The sequence below is a fragment of the Equus quagga genome, chromosome 4 (genome assembly GCF_021613505.1).
Source record: "Equus quagga isolate Etosha38 chromosome 4, UCLA_HA_Equagga_1.0, whole genome shotgun sequence".
Taxonomy (NCBI): domain Eukaryota; kingdom Metazoa; phylum Chordata; class Mammalia; order Perissodactyla; family Equidae; genus Equus; species Equus quagga.
Window position 1 is genome coordinate 44,736,598 of NC_060270.1, and position 20,291 is coordinate 44,756,888.

The window sequence follows — 20,291 nt, forward strand, 5'->3', positions numbered from 1 at the left end:
TGGCTCCATACAAATTTTAGGATAGTTTTTCTATTTCTGTGAAAAATGCCACTGGAATTTTGATAGAGATTGCATTGAAGCTGTAGATTGCTTTGGGTGCTATGGACGTTTTAACAATATTAATTCTTCCAGGCCAAGAACACAGGATATCTTTCCATTTATTTATGTCTTCTTCAATTTTTTTCATCAGTGTCTTATAGTTTTCAGTGACTAGGCCTTTTACCTCTTTGGTTAAATCTATTCCTGAGTATTTTATTGTTTATAATGCTATTATAAATGGCTTTTATTTTTAAATTTCTCTTTCAGATAATTCATTGTTAGTGTATAGAGATAAATTATTTTGTTCATGAACCAAGCAAGTCATTCAAATTTAAAATATCAACATAAATACAAAATTTCTTCATTAAGACCACTTAAGAGAAACAACAAACAAAAAACAAAGGAGCCATGATTTAATTATAGAACTTATCAAAGGCAAGCACTACCAATAGATGCTAAAATTACCCCAGTACTTAGACTTGAAAAGGGGGTGCCTTTTCTTTTTTAAGTATAAAACCATATCTGTTTAAATTAATTTCATTACTCATAAAAATCCTACATAAAATGTCATATGTCATAAGGGCAAAACTTCCATATTGTGGTTGTTATGTAGATGATTAACTGATGACGTTAGCAGTAGGTTTTTAACCAAAGCATATTAAAGATCAGGTAGGAAAAAGTGACAATTACTTCGTCAGAATAAGTTGCATTTTTTTTAAATTGTAAAGTGTATTGTACTGCATTGATGATGGTTTATAGGCGAAACAATTTTATCTAACCTGCCAACAATGATGATTCACTGGTACCACCACTGAGTAAATAGTCATTCTTTTGAGTCCTATAGGGAGGTCTGGTGTCCAATATATCAATCAAAAAGTCACAGACAAAAAGCAACTTAGCTAAAGCCATTTTAAGAATGTGATGTTAATTTTGATTGTATGAATGAGTTCAAGCTAAATTTGTTACTATCTCAAATTGTTTGCACTGCTCTTTGGCTCTATAATCCAAATATTTAAATCAGCTGCTTCTGAAATTCAGGATGTTAGCCAGAATCTCACTAAGACTTCCCTTGATATCTAGATCTAAATAAAAAGGGATTTACAAATTGTCAGTGCATACTGAACAGAAAACCCTGTAAAACAGTAATAAACTGGAGGAATTGATTGGTTTTAACACAAAGCAAAGCCTTGTAAACCTAGGAGATAGATAAACCTGCCAGTAGAATCACAAGTTTAAATGTGAGACTTTATTGACGTGGTAAATTTGTGTAAGAAAGGGTTTTAAATCAGTTTATTAGTCTTTATGGTCACTTCAGTTGACAACTAGTAATAGAAAAAGCAGAAAGGAAGATAAATTAAGTAGAATCCACTGAAAAGAGTTGGATATCATAGTGAACAAGCAAGTGCAGAGAATTTCTCTCCCTACAAAACTAAATAAAACAAAAGAAAAACAAATAAACAAACAAAAACCATGCCATGCATATATCATGAAAGATAAGCAAGTAGAAAAATGCTTTGAAGTCAATTTTACACTTATATTTTATAACAAGCAGACTAGAAATAACTGTTGTTTCAGTACTTTGCACTAAAATTATCAACAACAGATAGAGAAAAAGGAAAAACAGCTATTTTAATTCTCCCACCATACTTTCTGTACTCTACCACTCTGCATTTTGGCCAATATCATGGACTAAATTGTGTCTTCCCAAACTTCATAGGTTGAAGCCTAACCAAAAAAGTGACTGTATTTGAAGAAGGGCTTTTAAGGAGGTAAGTAAGGTTACATGAGATCATAAGGGTGGCGCCCTAGTCCAACAGAACCAGTGTCTTCATAGGAAGAGGAAGAGACACCAGAAATGAGCATGCCCAGAGAAAAAGTCCGTGTGAGGACACAGGGAGAAGGTGGCCATTTGCAAGCAATGAAGAGAGGCTTCCGGAGAAATCAACCCTACCTACACCTTATCTTGGACTTCCAGCCTCCAGAACTGTGAGAAAATAAATTCCTGTTCTTGAAGCCACCCAGTCTGTGGTACTTTGTTATGGTAGCCCTAAGACCAACGCAGTCAATACTTGTGGAGAAAAAAAACACAAGTAACGAAAGAAGATTGAATGGAAAAAAAGTCTTAATCCTGTCACAAATGAAACAATATAAAATGAAACAACAACAACAAAACCCTGTAATGGCTGCATTGTGGCAAATTATAAGGCAGATGGAGAGTCATCTGGCCCAAGCTCGGAACAATACATGGACTTTTCATCTCGCATTGTTTTCCACATTTCTTACATAGTGACCATTTGTAACTACCATTTTGCGCGTGCAAAAGCATATTACAAAAATCCAGTAGCCAACAGAAGTCCTTGGTCAAAGATGGAATAACAAATGTATACGTGAATGACAAGACAGGATGAGAGCAAGAACTGAAGACAAAGAAATGAAAGTATAGTAAATTAAGCTATTGCTGGTTAGGATTATAACTCATTTGGTCTTGAATGCATTTCAAAAGCTCTAGAAAATAAAATACGCAGATATTTTTCCAAATAGACTTGTAGGCTTTCAATTAGAAAAATAAGTTCCATAATGTTTTAGAAGATTAATATACCAAATATTACCATTTTGAATTGGCTTTAGTCTAAAATGATTTCAGCTGTGATGTGTTTATGCAGCCAATATAGAAGACAAGTTCAAAGGGTTAGAAAAGAAAGGATTTTAAAAAAAGTAATAAAATCTGTTTGAATTATATACATTGCAAAAAATAATCCAAGAAACATAAGCATAGCTCTAAGCTATTTTATAGGATTCTGGATTTGGTGACCTGTGTGTTGCCCCAGTTTCTCAGAAAGCGGTCAAGTTTCAGCATGGCTCCTCAGATTTGGGTGTCTGTGCAAAGGAAGATGAATAATATCACTTTTCTGATGCCTCACTCTAGGAAATCCTGTCTTAAATTAAAAACAGCCCAGTGGTATTGCCTCAGGGGAATAGCTACTGATTTGCCCTGGAGCTTGTTTAGATACTATTACTGTCTAATCTACGACAAGTTATAGTTTAGATTTATGACAATGAAACATTTTTTTAGTTCCAGAGTATACAAACATAAAATCAAGAGAAAAATTGTTAATTAATAACTGTTATTTGAAATTCAGGCTTCTGGTAACTTAAGCATTTAAACCAATTACCTTCTGGGGCTAAAATGTCTCACATGTTTCTTTTACTCCCTGTCGAATAGCAGCATGGTGAAGAATAAAAACCAGCACTGTGGCAGTCAGTAGCAACTGTACAAGTCCCACAGCAGACAAGGCTGTGGCGGTTCAATACCCTTCAACACAAGAGGAAGAGAGCAGAAGCGTAACAACACTGCACTTGATTTGCACAAGGAAATGGAAATCAGTTTGTGTGATTTGAAAAGAAGCACTGGTAGTTGAGTAAGAGAGGACTTTGTTTACGTCATCAAAGTACTGAGCTTTGAAAAGACAGATGGTTAAATTTCTTCAAGATTCTGAGTACATTCAAACTTTTTGCCACTGTTATACAATGCATGATTCTGAATGAAACCAATCATATTGTCTCCTGTGAATTCCAGCATAGCATATCACACTGACCTCTATATTTTAGCTATTTATGCATGTCTTAGGTTCATGGTAAAATCATAAGCTCCCTGGCAACAGGGGTATTTTATCTGCTTATTGTGTGCCCTGTAACACCTAGAGCAATGTCACACACAGTTGGGTTCTCTATAAATATTTATCACATAATAGAGCTCTGCAAAAGACTGGGGGTATTCACAATGAAGTAATACTATAGTCTGGGCTCAATGCTCTAAAGAACGTAATTGAACTGAGATATATCTACTGTATTTCTTGGTGGGCAGTTCTTAGTATATAAAAAATAAAACACGATTATTTTTAAATCAGTTTGCTACTTTTGCAGACCAAAAAAAATCCTGTGGACAGTTTTACAATATTAACACAATTGCTTAGTTTTAATCAGGTTTGCCAGCTTCTGGCAGGTGTTTCAAAAGCAACATTTAAGTAGAATATAGCTAGATCGACTACTTTCATACATATGAATGCTTCAGGCTTCCTCAAAATAACCTCTTAGAAATATCATCACTATTTACTTGAGAGTTACAGAGCACTGACTAATATATGAGTGATCAAATTCCATTTGTCTAAAGGCAAAATCAATACCTTCCGTGATCTATAAAAGAAGATTTCAAGAAATAAAGGTGAAACAGCATTATAGAGAGATATGTATGTGTTTGTATTCCATCCTAATGTGTAAAACTATTATTTGGGGAGAAATCTTATTTTATCTGTAATTTCATAACATTTTGCATGAAGACTGTTGTGTTTCATTAACTAAGAGACCATTGACCTGTATATCCTTTATTGTACATTTCAGAGGTCGATGGAAATTGTCTTCAAGAAAGAGCATTTTTTTCCAAGAAAGTAGATCTTACAAAGACTCTTTTATAATCTACTCATTTAAGGGACCTGGGTACTCCAGTCACCCCTACAGAACATTCTATAGTCCCCAGTAGAGTGAAAAGCATACATATATTAAGCACTCAAATGTTTGTGAATGAAAGAAGCAATAATAAAAGTTTATAATGCTCCTTAAACATCAATACTACATTAAATTAAGTTCACCATGTTCTGTATACAGTCATGCCTTGCTTAGGGATGGGGATATGTTCTGAGAAATGTGTTGTTCGGCAATTTTGTTGTTGCGTGAACAGCAGAGTGCACTTACACAAACTTTCATAGTATAGCCTACTGCACACCTAGGATATATGATACTAATCTTATGGGACTACCATTGTATATGAAGTCCACCATTGACCAAAACATCGTTATGAGGTACATGACTCTAATGAGATACTGGAACAATAAATGCTGTTTATAAGTTTTCCGTAAGAAGGTTTAAAAATTAAAGTGTGTCGTTACCAATAAGAGAGTGAAAAGTCAAGCCACGGATCAGGAGAAGAACTAGCAATGTATAACCAACAAAAGACTTGCATCAAGACATATGAAGAACTCTTAGAGATTAGTAAGAAAAAGACAAACAACTTTTTAAAATAGGCAAAAGACTCAAATAAGCCTTCACAGAAGATTTCCAAATAACTCACAAGTATGTGAGCATGTGAGAAGGTGCTAAACATTATTAATCATCATATAAAAATTCAAATTAAAATCCAAAAATATATCACCATATACCCATGGGAATGATAGTACCAGATGTTAGTGATGACCTGGAACAAGTGGGACATTCACACATTGCTGGTGGTAGTGTAAGCACTTTGGAAAACTCTTTGGCAGTATCTACTAAGGTTAAATATGTGCCTACCATATGACCTGGAAATTCCACTTCTAGATAAATACTCAAGAAAAGTGAGTGCACCAATTGTACCAACACACAAAAATAATCATTACAACTACACTCAATTTAGCTAAAAATGAGAAACAATCATGCAAATCCAAATGACCACCAATCATAGAATAAAAATTAGGAAATGCATACCTGAATCTCTTAAGGTACCACATAGATGAGATTTTTTAACTAAAAAGCTAATTTTAAGTATTTTACTGGATTTTGTCAAAACTTCTGTTTTATACAATTGACATACTTTTTTGATGTCTATAATCCACATATTAGCATTACCATTATAAGAAAGATTTTAAAAAGTTATTTCACTGTAGCTTTCATAGAAAGAAATGTAAATATAAAGTAAAATACTAATATGAAGTTTATATTTTCGCGAAGAAAAGAGGGAGGAAATTTATAATTTTAAAATATATATTTATTTCCTAAATGTTTGGGGGACTTTTTTTACACACATTAATATTTATTTTGTAGTTTTTTAGTTGATAGTTTTTAATTCTAAAAACTTATAAGCTAATTTTAAAAGAACGAATTATTTTTATTTTTGTAAAATTAGTGGTAGCACAAAGGGAGCAGAAAAACATATTCAAAATAATGACAGAATTGGGGCCGGCCCTGTGGCCAGGTAGTTACGCTCCCACACTCCACTTCAGCAGCCCAGGGTTTCATCAGTTTGCATCCTGGGCAAGGACCTAGCACTGCTTATCAAGCCACGCTGAGGAGGTGTCCCACATAGCACAACCAGAAGGACCTGCAACTAGACTATACAACTATGTCCTGTGGAGCTGTGGGGAGAAGAAGAAGAAAGAAAAATGACTGGCAACAGATGTTAGCTCAGGGTCAATCCTTAAAAAGAAAACAAAAAATTAGTAAGAGAAGTACTAGAAAAATATCAAGCATATAAAAGCCTTGGTTCTTGCCCCTTACTTACCATTCAATGAGTAAGTCATTGGTAAACTATTGCTACCACCAGAAGACAAAGTAATTTATTAGCTATCAGTGTTATAACTTGGAAAAATAGTAATTTTTTAGATTTTGTTTTCAAGTTATAATGAAAATTTCCAAACAAATCCAAAAGAAGAGAGAACAGTACAATGAACTCTCATGTTCCTATTGTGTAGCTTTGGTGACCATCAACATTTCACTATTCTCCAAGCAATTTTTTTAAGGTCAATCTTTCATGAATTCCAAGAAAAACCTATAATCATTAGTAGCAGATTCAGATTCATTAAACATTTCTGAATCTTCAAAAGATTCCATCCTCCCCACTCAGGATGACTTAGTTCAAATTTAGTGGACTAACCTCAGGGAAATGGCTTCTTTTCTTAATGTCAAGTTTTTGAATGTCAATGGTTTAATTTCTCTTCATTTCAAAATCACAGTGAGAACGTTGAACTGGAGGGAGAGCTCCAAATGTATTGCACTTGTCTCAGTCACAATTAACTGTTTTCTTAGCGGTCTAGAAGATGTTGCTAAACTACTGACATATACAACAACACAAGTGAAACAAACAGTTACTATGCTGAGTAAAAGAAGCCACACACAAAGGGCTATATATTGCATAATTCCATTTTTTTAATGATATTATGAAAGACAAATCTATAACGGCAAAAATCAGATCAGCATTTGCCAGGAACTAGGGATGAAGGGAGGGGACTGAAAGCAAAGGGGCATGATGGGACTTTTCTGTGTGATGGAAATACAATATATCTTGACTGTGACTGTGTTTACATGATTGTGTACATTTGTCAACATTAATCAAGCTGTACACTTAAGAAGGGAGAATTTTACCGTATGTAAATTATATCTCAATTCATCTAATAAGTCTAACTTAAATAAAAAGAATACCATTCCAAGGTCAAATGGACGAAGCACAGTGAGACAACCCTCTTCCTTGATTGGGGCAACACATTAATAATGAAGTCTGAACTGGTACATATTTAGGGCAATCATTTCACTTTTTTTTTTTATCAAGCTTGTAATCCATTAAAATATCCTGTATGCGTTCAGTTTTTTAAAATAAATGCAGTACAGTATGTTAGTTCTTTAAAGATTCCATCTGATATGTTTAAGTCCACCACATGAACTTAGCAAGATCTTTTGGAATCTGCATATTGCTATACAGGAGTAACTGATATTTCTTACAGCCTTATGCCATCTGCAATTAGTCAGAAACCTTTCCTTTAGAAAATATTGTTCTATGTAGAAAAATAATTCTGAATTTGTTTTTTTTTTTTTGGTTTATACTGGATTATATGGAACATGATTTGTATCCAGTAACAGAATCTAAATAAAATGATGAAATATAAAGATACTGAAGACAGATAAAATATCTTTGTCTTTGTAAGAGAAGTTATATATATCTTGATGTTATAATTAAGTTCTTTCTTTGAAATAAACATTTTAAATCTTTCTTTTAAATGCTGCTTGTGTTAAATTATTTTGATGAAGCCACATAAATTATTGTGGGGTTTTGTTTCCTCCAGTTCTCTCAACTATTATATTTTTAAAGTGTTTATATATTTTAAAGAAAAATATGCGATATTAAATTTTGGTATGCAAATATACCCTAAGTTATCATATATATTTCTTCTGCAATAAAATTTAATATGCATAGATAAGTAATTCCCATTTTTAAAAATTCCATATGCTATTGTTTGTTTGAACTTGTGATAATCCTACCCTTCTAAATTGGCCTATAGAACACACACACACACAAACACAAACACAAAAATCTCAACTGAAAGAATTTTCTTTCAATACAGATCCTAGTTCATTCTTAGATTAGTATGCAAACATTTTATTTTTTATTTATTTATTTATTTGTTTACTTTTTGGTGAGAAAGATTGGCCCTGAGCTGACATCTGTGCCAACCTTCCTCTATTTTCTCTGTGGGTCACCACCAAACATGACTTGATGGGCAGTGTGCAGGTCCATGCCCAGGATCCAATCTCGTGAACCCTGGGCTGTGAAGCAGAGTGAGCAAACTTAATCACTATGATACCAGGTCAGGCCCAGTATATAAACATTTTCAACTATAGAACAAAAAAGTTTCCTCCCAAGTGAATAAGTAGCTACATTTTCCATGTCACTATTCGTTATTAAGAAACCATGCTGTACTTCAGATAATTAGGTTTAGGTATAATACATCACAGTCCTCTGTTACAAGATGTTCAAAGACATTTTAAATAACATTATATTCTCAGATACTTCCATAGATTTGATATTTCTATAGCTGTTTGTATCAATTTGATACTCGATAGTTTATTATCTGCATTTTTCAATGATTATACGTCTTGTAAGATTCTCAAAATAAGAAAACTGCAACACACGAGAAGGAAAAGACATAATTTTAAGCTAACCTTCTTCAATTTCTGGATATTTGATCTTGTACTTTCTTCTTCCTGATCACCCACTCATTCAAAAATATCTTAATTTCCAAAGAGAGACATTTGCAGCTGATTTTCCTCTTTTGAGTTTTTTCCCAGGCAGGTAAGAGAGAGAATTCACAGTAGCACAAAGAGCAGGAAGAATTCACTTCCAGAGCCAGATATAATTTAGGGCATGCACGTTGGGATTTTGCTGATCTAAAATGTACAGATTTATCCATTTCATCTTTCATAATGTCTTCTTTATTACACTATGTATGGAAATGTCAATGAAAACTATTAAACTAGAAAATACTTTATGAAAGTCATAAAATGTTAGTTTGCATTACATTTCAATCAAGAATTATGGCTGATCTAAAGCGGTGTTCATTATCTCTTTCTTTTTCTAGTTTGCTTTCTGTGATACTTACTGGAAACTCTGTGAGCATCTAAAAGGTCATTTCTAAAATACACCACTAGCCCTTGGGGTTTGGAGGAAACCACCCTCCAGTGCTGGCATCATTGCTCTCATTCTGAGAAATAACACATAGCATTTTCTCTGTAGTGAAAGTCACAAAAAGAACGCAGAAATAAAAGCGTGATCTCTACTAATAAACAAGAAGGATGTTCTGAAAAATTCTTTGAAACAGGTGAGAAGTGACTAAATTTAAAAAAAATATGTAACTCTAATGAGACATTATCACAAACTGCATGATTTTCTTCAAATTACTCTGTAGGAAAATGCGCGCTTTCCTTTTCCATAAATATTTTTCAAACAATATTTTCTAAATATCTTGAATTTAGTTCTCACTATATTGAAGGAATTAGACAGAGATCCTGCTCTCAGGGGGCTTACAATGTAGTCAAAAAGATAAGACAGGTCCCAAAGTTACCCAAACCATGAATGAGGGGAGAGAAATCCAAAAGTAACCAAGTTTACCACAAAATGTCAAGATTAGCAGAATTAGACACTTGAGAGCTAAATTCAATTTTTAAGAAATAAATTTACATTTTTACTTATGTTCTCTATCACTGTATAACTCACACCTACAATTATCATCATGACAGAGCAGCAAGTGAAGAATTTCAGAACATAAGAAATTAGTTGAAGGGATATTGATACAAAAATCAGCAATGGATTATTCTTTAAAACACTTATGAATGGTTTTTATGCAAATTAAATAAGAAACGAAAAATTATGAATTGCCAAATTATAGCATAAAAGGCAGTTTTACATAATAATTTTACAAAAAAATTGGTTCATCTTACCTCTGCTACCAGTTGCTGAAGAGATGGCGAAGATACAGAATACAGACTCGAGTTACCCCTTATGGGACTATGGAGGCTAACATAAGCCACAACATTTCTCTGCAGAACCTTCTTGAATTCCTGAAATCCAAAAATAATCCATCTTTAACGTAAACAAAAATAACAGATTCTATTTTGTCAGTTACATGTTGAATAATAAACGCTTCCTACTTAAAAGTATTATATTACACAAGCACTTTTTTAAAAAAAAGTGATCTCGGGGCGGCTCCATGACCGAGTGGTTAAGTTTGTGCGCTCGCTCCGCTGCTGCGGCCCAGGGTTCGGATCCTGGGCGCGGACGTGGCACTGCTCGTCAGGACATGTTAAGACGACATCCCACATCCCACAACTAGAAGGACCCACAACTAAGATATACAACTATGTACTGGGACGTTTGGGGAGATAAAGCAGAAAAAAAAAAAAAAAAAGATTGGCAACAGTTGTTAGCTCAGGTGCCAATCTTTAAAAAAAAATTTAAATTAAAAAATTAAAAATAAAATAAAATAAAATAGGGCGCCTTCAGCCGAAAACTTGTGGAAAAAAAAAAAAAGCGATCTCACACCATTTAATAGAATATACAAAGGTCGTAAAAGGATTTTAAATAAAGGTCATGAGGAGTTACATATAACATATGATAAAATATTTTAAAGCACGTTCCTGACAAAAGTTAAGTTTTAAGAGAAAATGTCCTTAAGTGATTAACAGGGCATAAGATTCCGTGTCACAATACAGAATGGAATATTTGCACCAGCCACAGCAGTTAATTTTATAGTCATAGAATTAGAGAACAGACATGGGTAAACTATTTCCATGATTAAGGGAACCAACCCTTTCCTTTGAGGCAATGAACTACTTTTTGCACAAAGAGGCTCTTTTTTCTGAGCAAAATGGGACACAATACGATTGTGTCCCTGCACATATCACCTGAAATAAAACCTGGTGCATTTCACCCATATTAGTAGCATAAAATGATTCAGTAGAAGAGTTTTCCCACTTCTCTGCTGAACCCTGTCCCCGAAAGTTAAAGACGACCGATCCTATTAATCGAGTACCACTAAGTCCTTCTGTAATTTTCCTCCATTTTTGCATAAACATTTAATGAATAATTGTCATGGTGACAATTGTTTGGAAATCTTTCTTATTCCAACGCTATCAGATGAAAGACTGCAAGGACTTATGTACCTAGCAAATCAATAATGTTACTCCTATTTTAAGTTGAAAATTCAGCTATACCTCTATAAGATAGGTGAAAAGACAATTTCTTCAAAGTTAATAAATATTTTAAATGAACAGAAACGATGAACTTAAGGTTAAGTACTCTGCTTTACACATAATATTGTTTAAAAAATATCCATTGTTATACAAGCACTATGGAAAAACAGCTCCTATGTGCACACTACCACATAGACACTGTCTATATGTTAGTCCATGTAATTCTCATGAGAACCTCATGACATATGCAACACTCATTTGAGGAATCGAGTCTTGGGGAAGTTAATCTTGCCTGAGACCACATGTTTTACAGACTTCTTTGACAATAAAATCTGTACTATTTCCACAACAGCCTGTGAAAAATGAAGATTCTTCACAGAAGAAATGATACTTTTTAAGGAACCTGTTTAGTAAAATGTAATAATTTTCCTCGAGGATCAAGATCCTTATTGAGTCAATTCTCCAATAACTCTATCACTACAAATTTCATTTTTAACTTTATTTACCATTATCACCTAATCCTTTTAATTATACCTGTGGGTTTCCAGGGGCTCCTGTGCAACCAAAATTAAATAGGGCAGTATGACATGTCAACCAGTGCTCTCCTCACTTCACTAGGGAATATATTTATATATATATTTTTTTAAAGACTTTATTTTTTCCATTTTTCTCCCCAAAGCCCCCCGGTACATAGTTGTATATTCTTTGTTGTGGGTCCTTCTAGTTGTGGCATGTGGGACGCTGCCTCAGCGTGGTCTGATGAGCAGTACCATGTCCGCGCCCAGGATTCGAACCAACGAAACACTGGGCCGCCTGCAGCGGAGCGCGCGAACTTAACCACTCGGCCACGGGGCCAGCCCCGACTAGGGAATATATTTAGAGCAGAAACTGGCTTCAGTCTAAAAGAAAATGTTTCATTCTCAGAAGGAGTACATTTGATAAGAGTGGACAAAACTGAAACTACTAGTTTTCTGTATTCCTTCTCAGATAGTTAAAAAAATTACTTCATGAACTGTATTGAAAAAAATCTTCCGAGATACAGTAGTTTACATTGGTACATTTTATAAGCCAATAGTCAAAGCTGTATATTAGTCATCATTTTCTTTACTTATATATCTTTACCTACCTGGTCATGGAAAAAGCCAGAAAGTGAATGAATGTATAATTAGTTGCCAAACATGTGTACATACATAAATATTCTAGGACAGAGGTCCCTAACCTCTTTGAATAGGAAGATCCTTTTCTAACATAAACCTTTTTTCCTATAAACTCCCACATTATAGTAGTTGTATTTTTAGTATCTGCTGATTGAGAAAATATAAAATTACCAAAAGATACAATGAAGTCAGTAAAACAAAAACAAATTTGTATTTTATTAACAACAAAAATATCTACTTAATTTGAAAATATAATTGCTCACCTACATGCAAGGCTACATTATTGATTCAACTTACAGGCTATGATGCTTGATGTTCGAATAAATTCAAGGATTCTTTGCCATAAACTTCCTCACACATAGGGGTTCAGGATATTTAAGTTAAGAACTACTAATGGTAGATAAGCTTACTTTGCGAAAATAGCTTAGAAATATACGTGTTAATTTCAGAGTAACATAAATTGATTGTGAAAGTTACTAGATAGATATCAAGAAGGCTGTATGGTATAGTTGAATAAATTTTTGGAATTTGAAAAGAATCTTCGACATTTTCTTAAAATGTGCCTTATTGTTACAAGAAAACCAAAGCATTGTATTCTTCATGATAAAAAAATTCTAAATTATTAAATCAGCCCAGATCACAAATAGATTCCTCAAATTGTTTTTTAACTTGTTTATATCTTTAAAGTAAGTAAATTTGGAATAGAAGTTTGAAAGCTTGGTTTAGCTATTACATTTTCCATTTTACTAAAAATTTGTCAATTTAAAAAGGTTCTTTCAGCAATGGAATTTCTTCACTTCAATTAGTTCTTTTGAATACGGAACAAGCATTCACACCATTAATTTGCATATGGAAAAGCATTCCACTTTGCAATGTGTGAATCTTGATACATGTCGTGCTATAAAACTTCTCATTTTTAAGACGTTTCTTTCTTTCAAATTAAAAAGACACTTGCTATTTTCTTTTGTGTACATTTCTGATACCTTATTTGATATTCAATAGACATTTTATCTTTTGTTTTTTTGAGCGCTTCAGTAAAAAGCAAAACAAGAGAATTTCCTATTAGACATTTAAGACTTTTTTTCTCCAAAGCTGTGGTAGTAAACAAACTGGACTATCAAATGGTTTTACTTTCCTAGCTAAAATTGTTTAGGTCTTTTTCTTATAAATTTCCACTGAAACTCTCCAAAAAATCATAAGAGTGAATAGAATATGTAAGAGTTTTACAATGTTTTCATTGTTGTTAAAATGGCACTAATCCAAGTATCAGTTGTCATATTCCATTAAAAATACAGCGCATCTGTGAGACACAGACATACGGGAAGCATTGAAACTTGAATACTCCAGCTGTTTCCTAACCACGACCCACTGCACGCTAGATTTCATTTGGACAAAGCCTTCCTAAGGTAGTTAGATAGGTAAGCAGGTAGATAAGTAGAGAGATACATAGATAGGAAAGAAGGAGCAGGGGCCTAGGGGAGCAAAAGTGGAGGGAGGAAGGAGTGGGGGAGGGAGGAACCTGCAATTTTGAGTCCAGTCTCTGTATTGTAGAGCTGAGGTATAATGCTAAGGTGACAAACATTTAACATAGGAGATTGTTTCCTAATTCCAGATAATTGCTAGAAGGTTTAAAGAAAGAAAAGTAATGTATCACCTGATCCTTTCTTGTCCCATGCCTGTCAATCTGCCTAAGGAGAAATGCGATAACTAGGCAAGCACTATTGTGGGTATATCAGAGTCTGTAGGTAGCAACAAGAATAAGATAGTTGCAGATCATACACAATTCCCTACGTTCTGATTCTAATTCCCCTTCACTCTTGTGAGTGATCTCAGCAAATTAACGGATATGACACCCTGGTTAAGATGCACATTCTTGTCCTTGGCTTCAACAATGTTACTTTGTCAACTTTAGTCAAAAAAAAAAAAAAAGAGAGAGAGAGAAAGTATAGTAACTAATACACATTTACCTCTCCCCATTCGTATGAGCCAATATTGCCAAAAGTTGTTCCTCCCCACGAACAGAAAACAATAGTGCGGTCTGGTCTCCATCCTCTCTTAACTCTTAACATCAAGGCCCGGATGAAAGCTGTGATAATGGCAGTGCTACTGGCCCATTCTTGTCCATTATAACTGTATGCGGTATGATGGTGGCTGCCGACTATGACATACCGGTCTGAAATAGAAGGAAACGAGAGCCATTAAAACAAAATATAAACCTTAACAATAAATTTAATGACATTTACATAATCCTATTGCACAAGTGAGCAACAATTATGCAAAATTGTTCTAATAATTAAGACTACTTTAACATTTTTCACCCACTGCCTTGATTCACGCATCTGTGTATATCAAAGCAAAGCCAGCTGCTGAACCCAATTATGAATCCAAAGCTTAGATCCATATTACTGTCCTTTGCAACATGCATATTAATTAATGAGGTATACAAATATGCCACAATGAAACCCTTATCTAACATTTTTCCAGAATCATAGTGGGAAGTGCCCTGTGAACAATGTGTGTATGCTCAGTAAATATTAATGAACTGCTAATACATTTGATGGAACAGCTATTCAGTTGCTGTAAATACTCAAAATGTGGTAGTCATGTATGGATTTTGCAATAAATGAAGTATTTAGGGAATCAATTACAGCTTCCAACTTAATAGTTTTAATTCCTCTTCTTTCTCTGAAGAAAAATAAATTCAACAACATCATAAGTCATCCAACTACTGTCAAAATTTCTTTTTCACACATTTTATTTCATATGATCATACAGAATTAGGACACTGTTAGAAAGGTCTCCATGACACATGAATGTGGCCTGTTCAATGAACATTACTGACTATTATCAGTAATAAAGTAGACCAAAAACTTCTACAGTTTCCTCTGATGTTGTTATTAGTGGATGTTATTGGTACAGAGCTAAATTTATCTGACCAAACAGCCACATATATTTGTATAAAAAGATTTCTTCACAGAGTGTCATTTCATTAGATGTTTCGTACTTAGATGCTTAAGTGGGCAGACTCTGAAGCCAGGCTACTTGTGTTTAAACACAGGCTAGTCAACTTACTAGTTGTGTGACTTCTCTGTGCCTTAATTTCTTCAGCTACAAATGGGAATAAAAATAGTACAGACATTATTCCCTTGTTTTGAGTTTAAGTGAGTTACTATTTGTGAGGCACTTTGAACAGTGCCTGACACATAAGAAGTACTACACGTGTGGAATAAATTAATCACCCCCTGAATTCATAGCATCAAAAAGCTACTTTATGGGAAACATCACTGTGTGAAGCTATTTGAGTTTTCCATACGGATATTGGAAACAGCAATGAATTTGATCTGTCAACATTTTAGCAAAATTTCACTAATGGTGTACATAGTGTGTCTACAAATGTTGAAACCCTAGGAATTTATTCATTCATCTCTCAGATACGTGTGAAACTTCTGTTTGGAATTGTCTATATTCTAAATAAATCATAGCTAGAAACCTTCATACTAATTGATGATTGTTTCTAATCTTCAGAGTCATTAAATAAGAAAATTATGTGAATGAACAGTCAATATTTTTGTGTAGAATTCAAATAAACAAGAGTTAAGAAGCAAATTGATTTTAAAAAACTGGGTTTTGGGGGCCAGCTCCGTGGCCAAGTGGTTAAGCTCACACGCTCAGCTGCGGTGGCCCTGGGTTCAGATCCTGGGCGCGGACATGGCACCACTCGTCAGGCAACGTTGAGGTGGCGTCCCACATCCCACAACTAGAAGGACATGCAACTAAGATATACAACTGTGTACGGGGCAGGGGGGTGGGGTGTGGGGAGATAAAGCAGAAAAAAAAAAAAAAAGAGATTGGCAACAGTTGTTAGCCCAGGTGCCAATCTTCGGGGGAAAAAAAAACTGTTTTTTTTTTTCATATTGAATTTCAATACAGGAAGCTCTTTTACCCTAAAGCCATTATAATAGTGTACAATTTGGTTTTTCAGTAATGACTTCCAAATACAGCAATGATGATAAATATTTCTAGTGCTTAAATTATAGATCCTTATGATGGAAATTTGTCGAAATGGTTGAAATGCAACAGCAACAATTTTCAAATACATTTATATCTTTATGATGATCAGAGATTGTTCAACATTACTACTGTAAGGAAATCAGAGAGAATATATACTTCCCACGAATTTTCTAAGTGTTGGCTTGCAAGAAATTGGGTGAATGCAAAACCGGATCTCAACATTCTCTGGGATAGCAATTGTGGGATCAATTTGACTAAAGTCATGGAGAAGAATAATTCTCCAAGGAGAACTTGAATAAATGCCCCAACCAAATCAACAGAAGTGGCACAAGTGTACTAAAAATAGTATTGCACTCTACATTGTATGACAAACACATCAGATGGTAATATGTGATTCAACTTCATGGTGTATTTGGAAGGGTTGCTATTAATTTCTTAATATATATGTCAGTTATTTTTACTTTTTTAGCCTGTATAATATTGTATGAAGATCCCGTCAGCATCCTATAACAAGGCACCAAATTATTTAGAATTTAACCAGGTGATCATTTTCATAAGCACCTTCAAAACCTAAAGCCATACAAATGCTAGGCAGAATTGTCAGTGCACCAAGGGTCAGAGATGGAACATGGATTAACATTAAAAGATTAGATTTGGAGACAAAAACCTTTATTTTTAAAAAAACACCATTGAAACGAGAATATTTTTTTGAAATCCTTTCCTTGACAAAAATAAAAACTTCAATGGCATTATAGTGAATAAAAGAAAACATTGGCTTTTGTAGCTTTTCTTCACCAGGCACATTACAGTTTAACAAATCTAAACTCTGTGTTCTCCATTTTTGGTTTCTTTCCCCTCTTATAGTCTCTGCTATGATTTACTTTTGAAGAGATATGGAAAGAAAAAGAATAAAGACCTACTTCTTGGTTTCATTTTTATTCACTCTTCGAGTGGTATAAACTTTGCGTTACTTCTAAAGTAGGATATTTAACTATGCTACTAAATTATTATAGAGCATTTCTTTGTGATGTTTCATATAAAGTGTAGATTATAAATACTTAACCCTACTTACCTGGAGAAGTCAAGCCCTTTAAATATCCAACAACGTTAGTAACTGTTTTGAATTTTGTGACTGTCTGAACTTGCATGTTGACAATTCTTTCTTCTGAAAAAAACAATTTTAAAAGATGTTCATTTCTCTATATCTTGTATGTCTTTTCTTAAAACATTCAAATTTATTTATCCAATATCATCAGCAAAAGAATTTCAAATAATTGAATTTTTCTAGATAACCAAAGTTACATTTTTTTGACAAATAATTATTCAATACTTTGTGTAGACTCTATTTGTAGATTCTTGTTTGCAGTGATGACTAAGATACAATTGTTAGCCTAATAGCACTGCAGAGCCATAAATAAGCAATTCTAAACTTCATATTTGGAGCCACAACACGGTTCAAGATGAAATCAAACAGAAGACATCAGGGAGATGTGGGCAACTCATATTTAAAAAAGGAAAAAAAGATCAGATAAAAATATATCCAAAGAACTTTAAGTACTTTTCTAGCTTCAAGAAAAGAATATGTGGAAGATAACATTTCCTGTGTGACTCACTACTATATTATTACTCTGAAAACTGTAAAGAATAAAGATTCTTAAAGTGATACATATTTTCAAATATTGGAGTCTTCATTTCCACCTGTATTTGTAGGTGTCTCAGCTCTATTCTAAATCTCCACCAATTACTCTGCCTCTCTGAGTTCTTGTATTCATGCCAGATATTCAAAAGTTTTGACAACAAATAAGGTAATGACAACAATCAGGAGGGACTCCAGTCACAGACTTGCAATGGTCTTTGAAGGTTTTTGGTGGTGACATGTGTTAATCCTGTATTTGATGGATCCTGGGAAGTCTGGCGGGTTTTCTAGGGGAAGTTCAAGGGCAGCCAGGAGGTACCTTTGGGGATAGGAGGGGCAAATAGAAAGTAGCTATACATGCTACACTAACAGGCCTTCAAATGTCACTTCTTATTGCTGGATGAAAATTGTTATGACAAATAAGTTACTTCTTTCCTTAAATGTACCCTACTAACAGTTTCATTGAAAAATCACTATACTGAATCTGTTAAAATTATAACTAAAATAAGAGTAAAGAAGTCCTGAGAGAATGCCTGAGAGCCTCACGTATGGGAAAAGGAAATCTGCTTAGAGTCTGGGTATTGTGGTTCTAATGCATAGGTGCTGTGCATTTTTGTTTGTTTCGAATTAGTATGCTTTGTTTTTTAAACTAGTTTCAGATTGCTGGCAAAATTGAGCAGAAAGTACAGAGTTCCCACATACCCTGTCTTTCCCCTGCACTTATTATTAGCATCCTGCATTAGTGTGATCAACATTTGTTACCATTGATGAGCCAATACTTTTTCATTTTTTTTGGCCATCCAGGCAATTCTGACCTCTAGCAACCCTGTGTACAGCAGAGCAAGACCCTGCCTGCTCTTTTTGTGCTACCCGCTCACCTTCAGTGCCATATCAGACAATGCTGCACTACGTTCATAGGGTTTTCACGGACAATTTTTTCAGAAGTGAGTGGCCAGGTCCTTCTTCCTAGTCTGTCTTATTCTGGAAGCTCTGCTGAAACCTGTCTACCATGGGTGACCCTGCTGGTATTTGAAGTACCAGTGGTATCACTTTCAGCATCACAGCAACACGCAGTCGCCACGTTATGACAACTGACAGACTGGAGGGAGTGGTTCCCTGAGTGGGAATTGAACTTTGGCCACAGTGGTGAGAGCACCGAATCTTAACCACTAGATCATCAGGGCTGGCTGAGCCAATATTAACATATTATTATTAACTCAAGTCCATAGTTTACATTAGGGTTTACTCTTTGTGTTGTACACTCAATAGGTTTTGACAAATGCGTAACAGCATGAATCCATCATTATAGCATCATACAGAAAAGTTTCGTTGCCCTAATCCCGTGCTCCACCTATTTATCCTTTCCTCTCTCTCTCCCTGTTGAGCCCCTAGGAACCACTGATGTTTTAAATGTTTCCATAGTTTTGCCTTTTCCAGAATGTCACATAGTTGGTCTCACATTTGTTTAATTCCCTGCTCTAGGTTTGTTCCAAAAAGTCCAGATAAGTGAACTGTAGACAAGAAAGTCATTGCTTTATAGTTTTTTTATCTTTCCAAGTTATAATTTATTTATTGAGGAAGGTTAGCCCTGAGCTAACATCTACTACCAATCCTCCTTTTTTTGCTGAGGAAGATTGACCTTGAGCTAACATCCGTGCCCATCTTCCTCTACTTTTTTTGTGGGATGCATGTCACGGCATGGCTTGATAAACGGTATGAAGGTCCATGCCCAGGATCCAAACTGGTAAACCCTGGGCTGCCAAAGCGGAGTGCATGAATTTAACCACTATGCCACTGGGCCAGCCCCTCTTTCCAGGTTATTTGTGAGTTAGATATGGCTGAAGAATCTTCTCTGGTTTTCTAAGATTGAAATGCTACATTTTTTTCCTAACTCAGCAGTGAGAAAACTATACAATATATACGAATGTGCAATATACTGCTTGGAATATTAACTTATGTTAATATGGTGCCTTACAATTTATAATAGCCATTTGCACAGGCATACACTAACTCTCATTGTGTCTCACTGATTCTTGAAACCACCAAGTCAAAAAAGTTCTATTATCTTTACTTATTGAATGAAGCACATGGGGCAGAACGACGACTCACATCCAGGTCTTCATATAGATAACATTTTTATCTGAACAATACAATATCTCTCACTCTAAAACTCCATTTAT

General features: G+C 34.5%; 1 protein-coding gene across 7 annotated transcripts in view; it reads right to left on the reverse strand.

Moving 5' to 3' along the window:
- Window positions 1-20,291, reverse strand: part of NAALADL2 (N-acetylated alpha-linked acidic dipeptidase like 2) — a 1,259,279-nt gene that overhangs the window by 303,025 nt on the left and 935,963 nt on the right. For all 7 annotated transcript variants that reach the window (XM_046659057.1, XM_046659060.1, XM_046659059.1 and 4 more), the window contains 3 exons: window positions 17,548-17,640; window positions 14,432-14,637; window positions 10,057-10,176 (listed from right to left, as the gene is read on the reverse strand). In XM_046659057.1, the coding sequence (XP_046515013.1) occupies window positions 10,057-10,176; window positions 14,432-14,637; window positions 17,548-17,640 (419 nt within the window). The remainder of the gene's footprint in view (window positions 1-10,056; window positions 10,177-14,431; window positions 14,638-17,547; window positions 17,641-20,291) is intronic.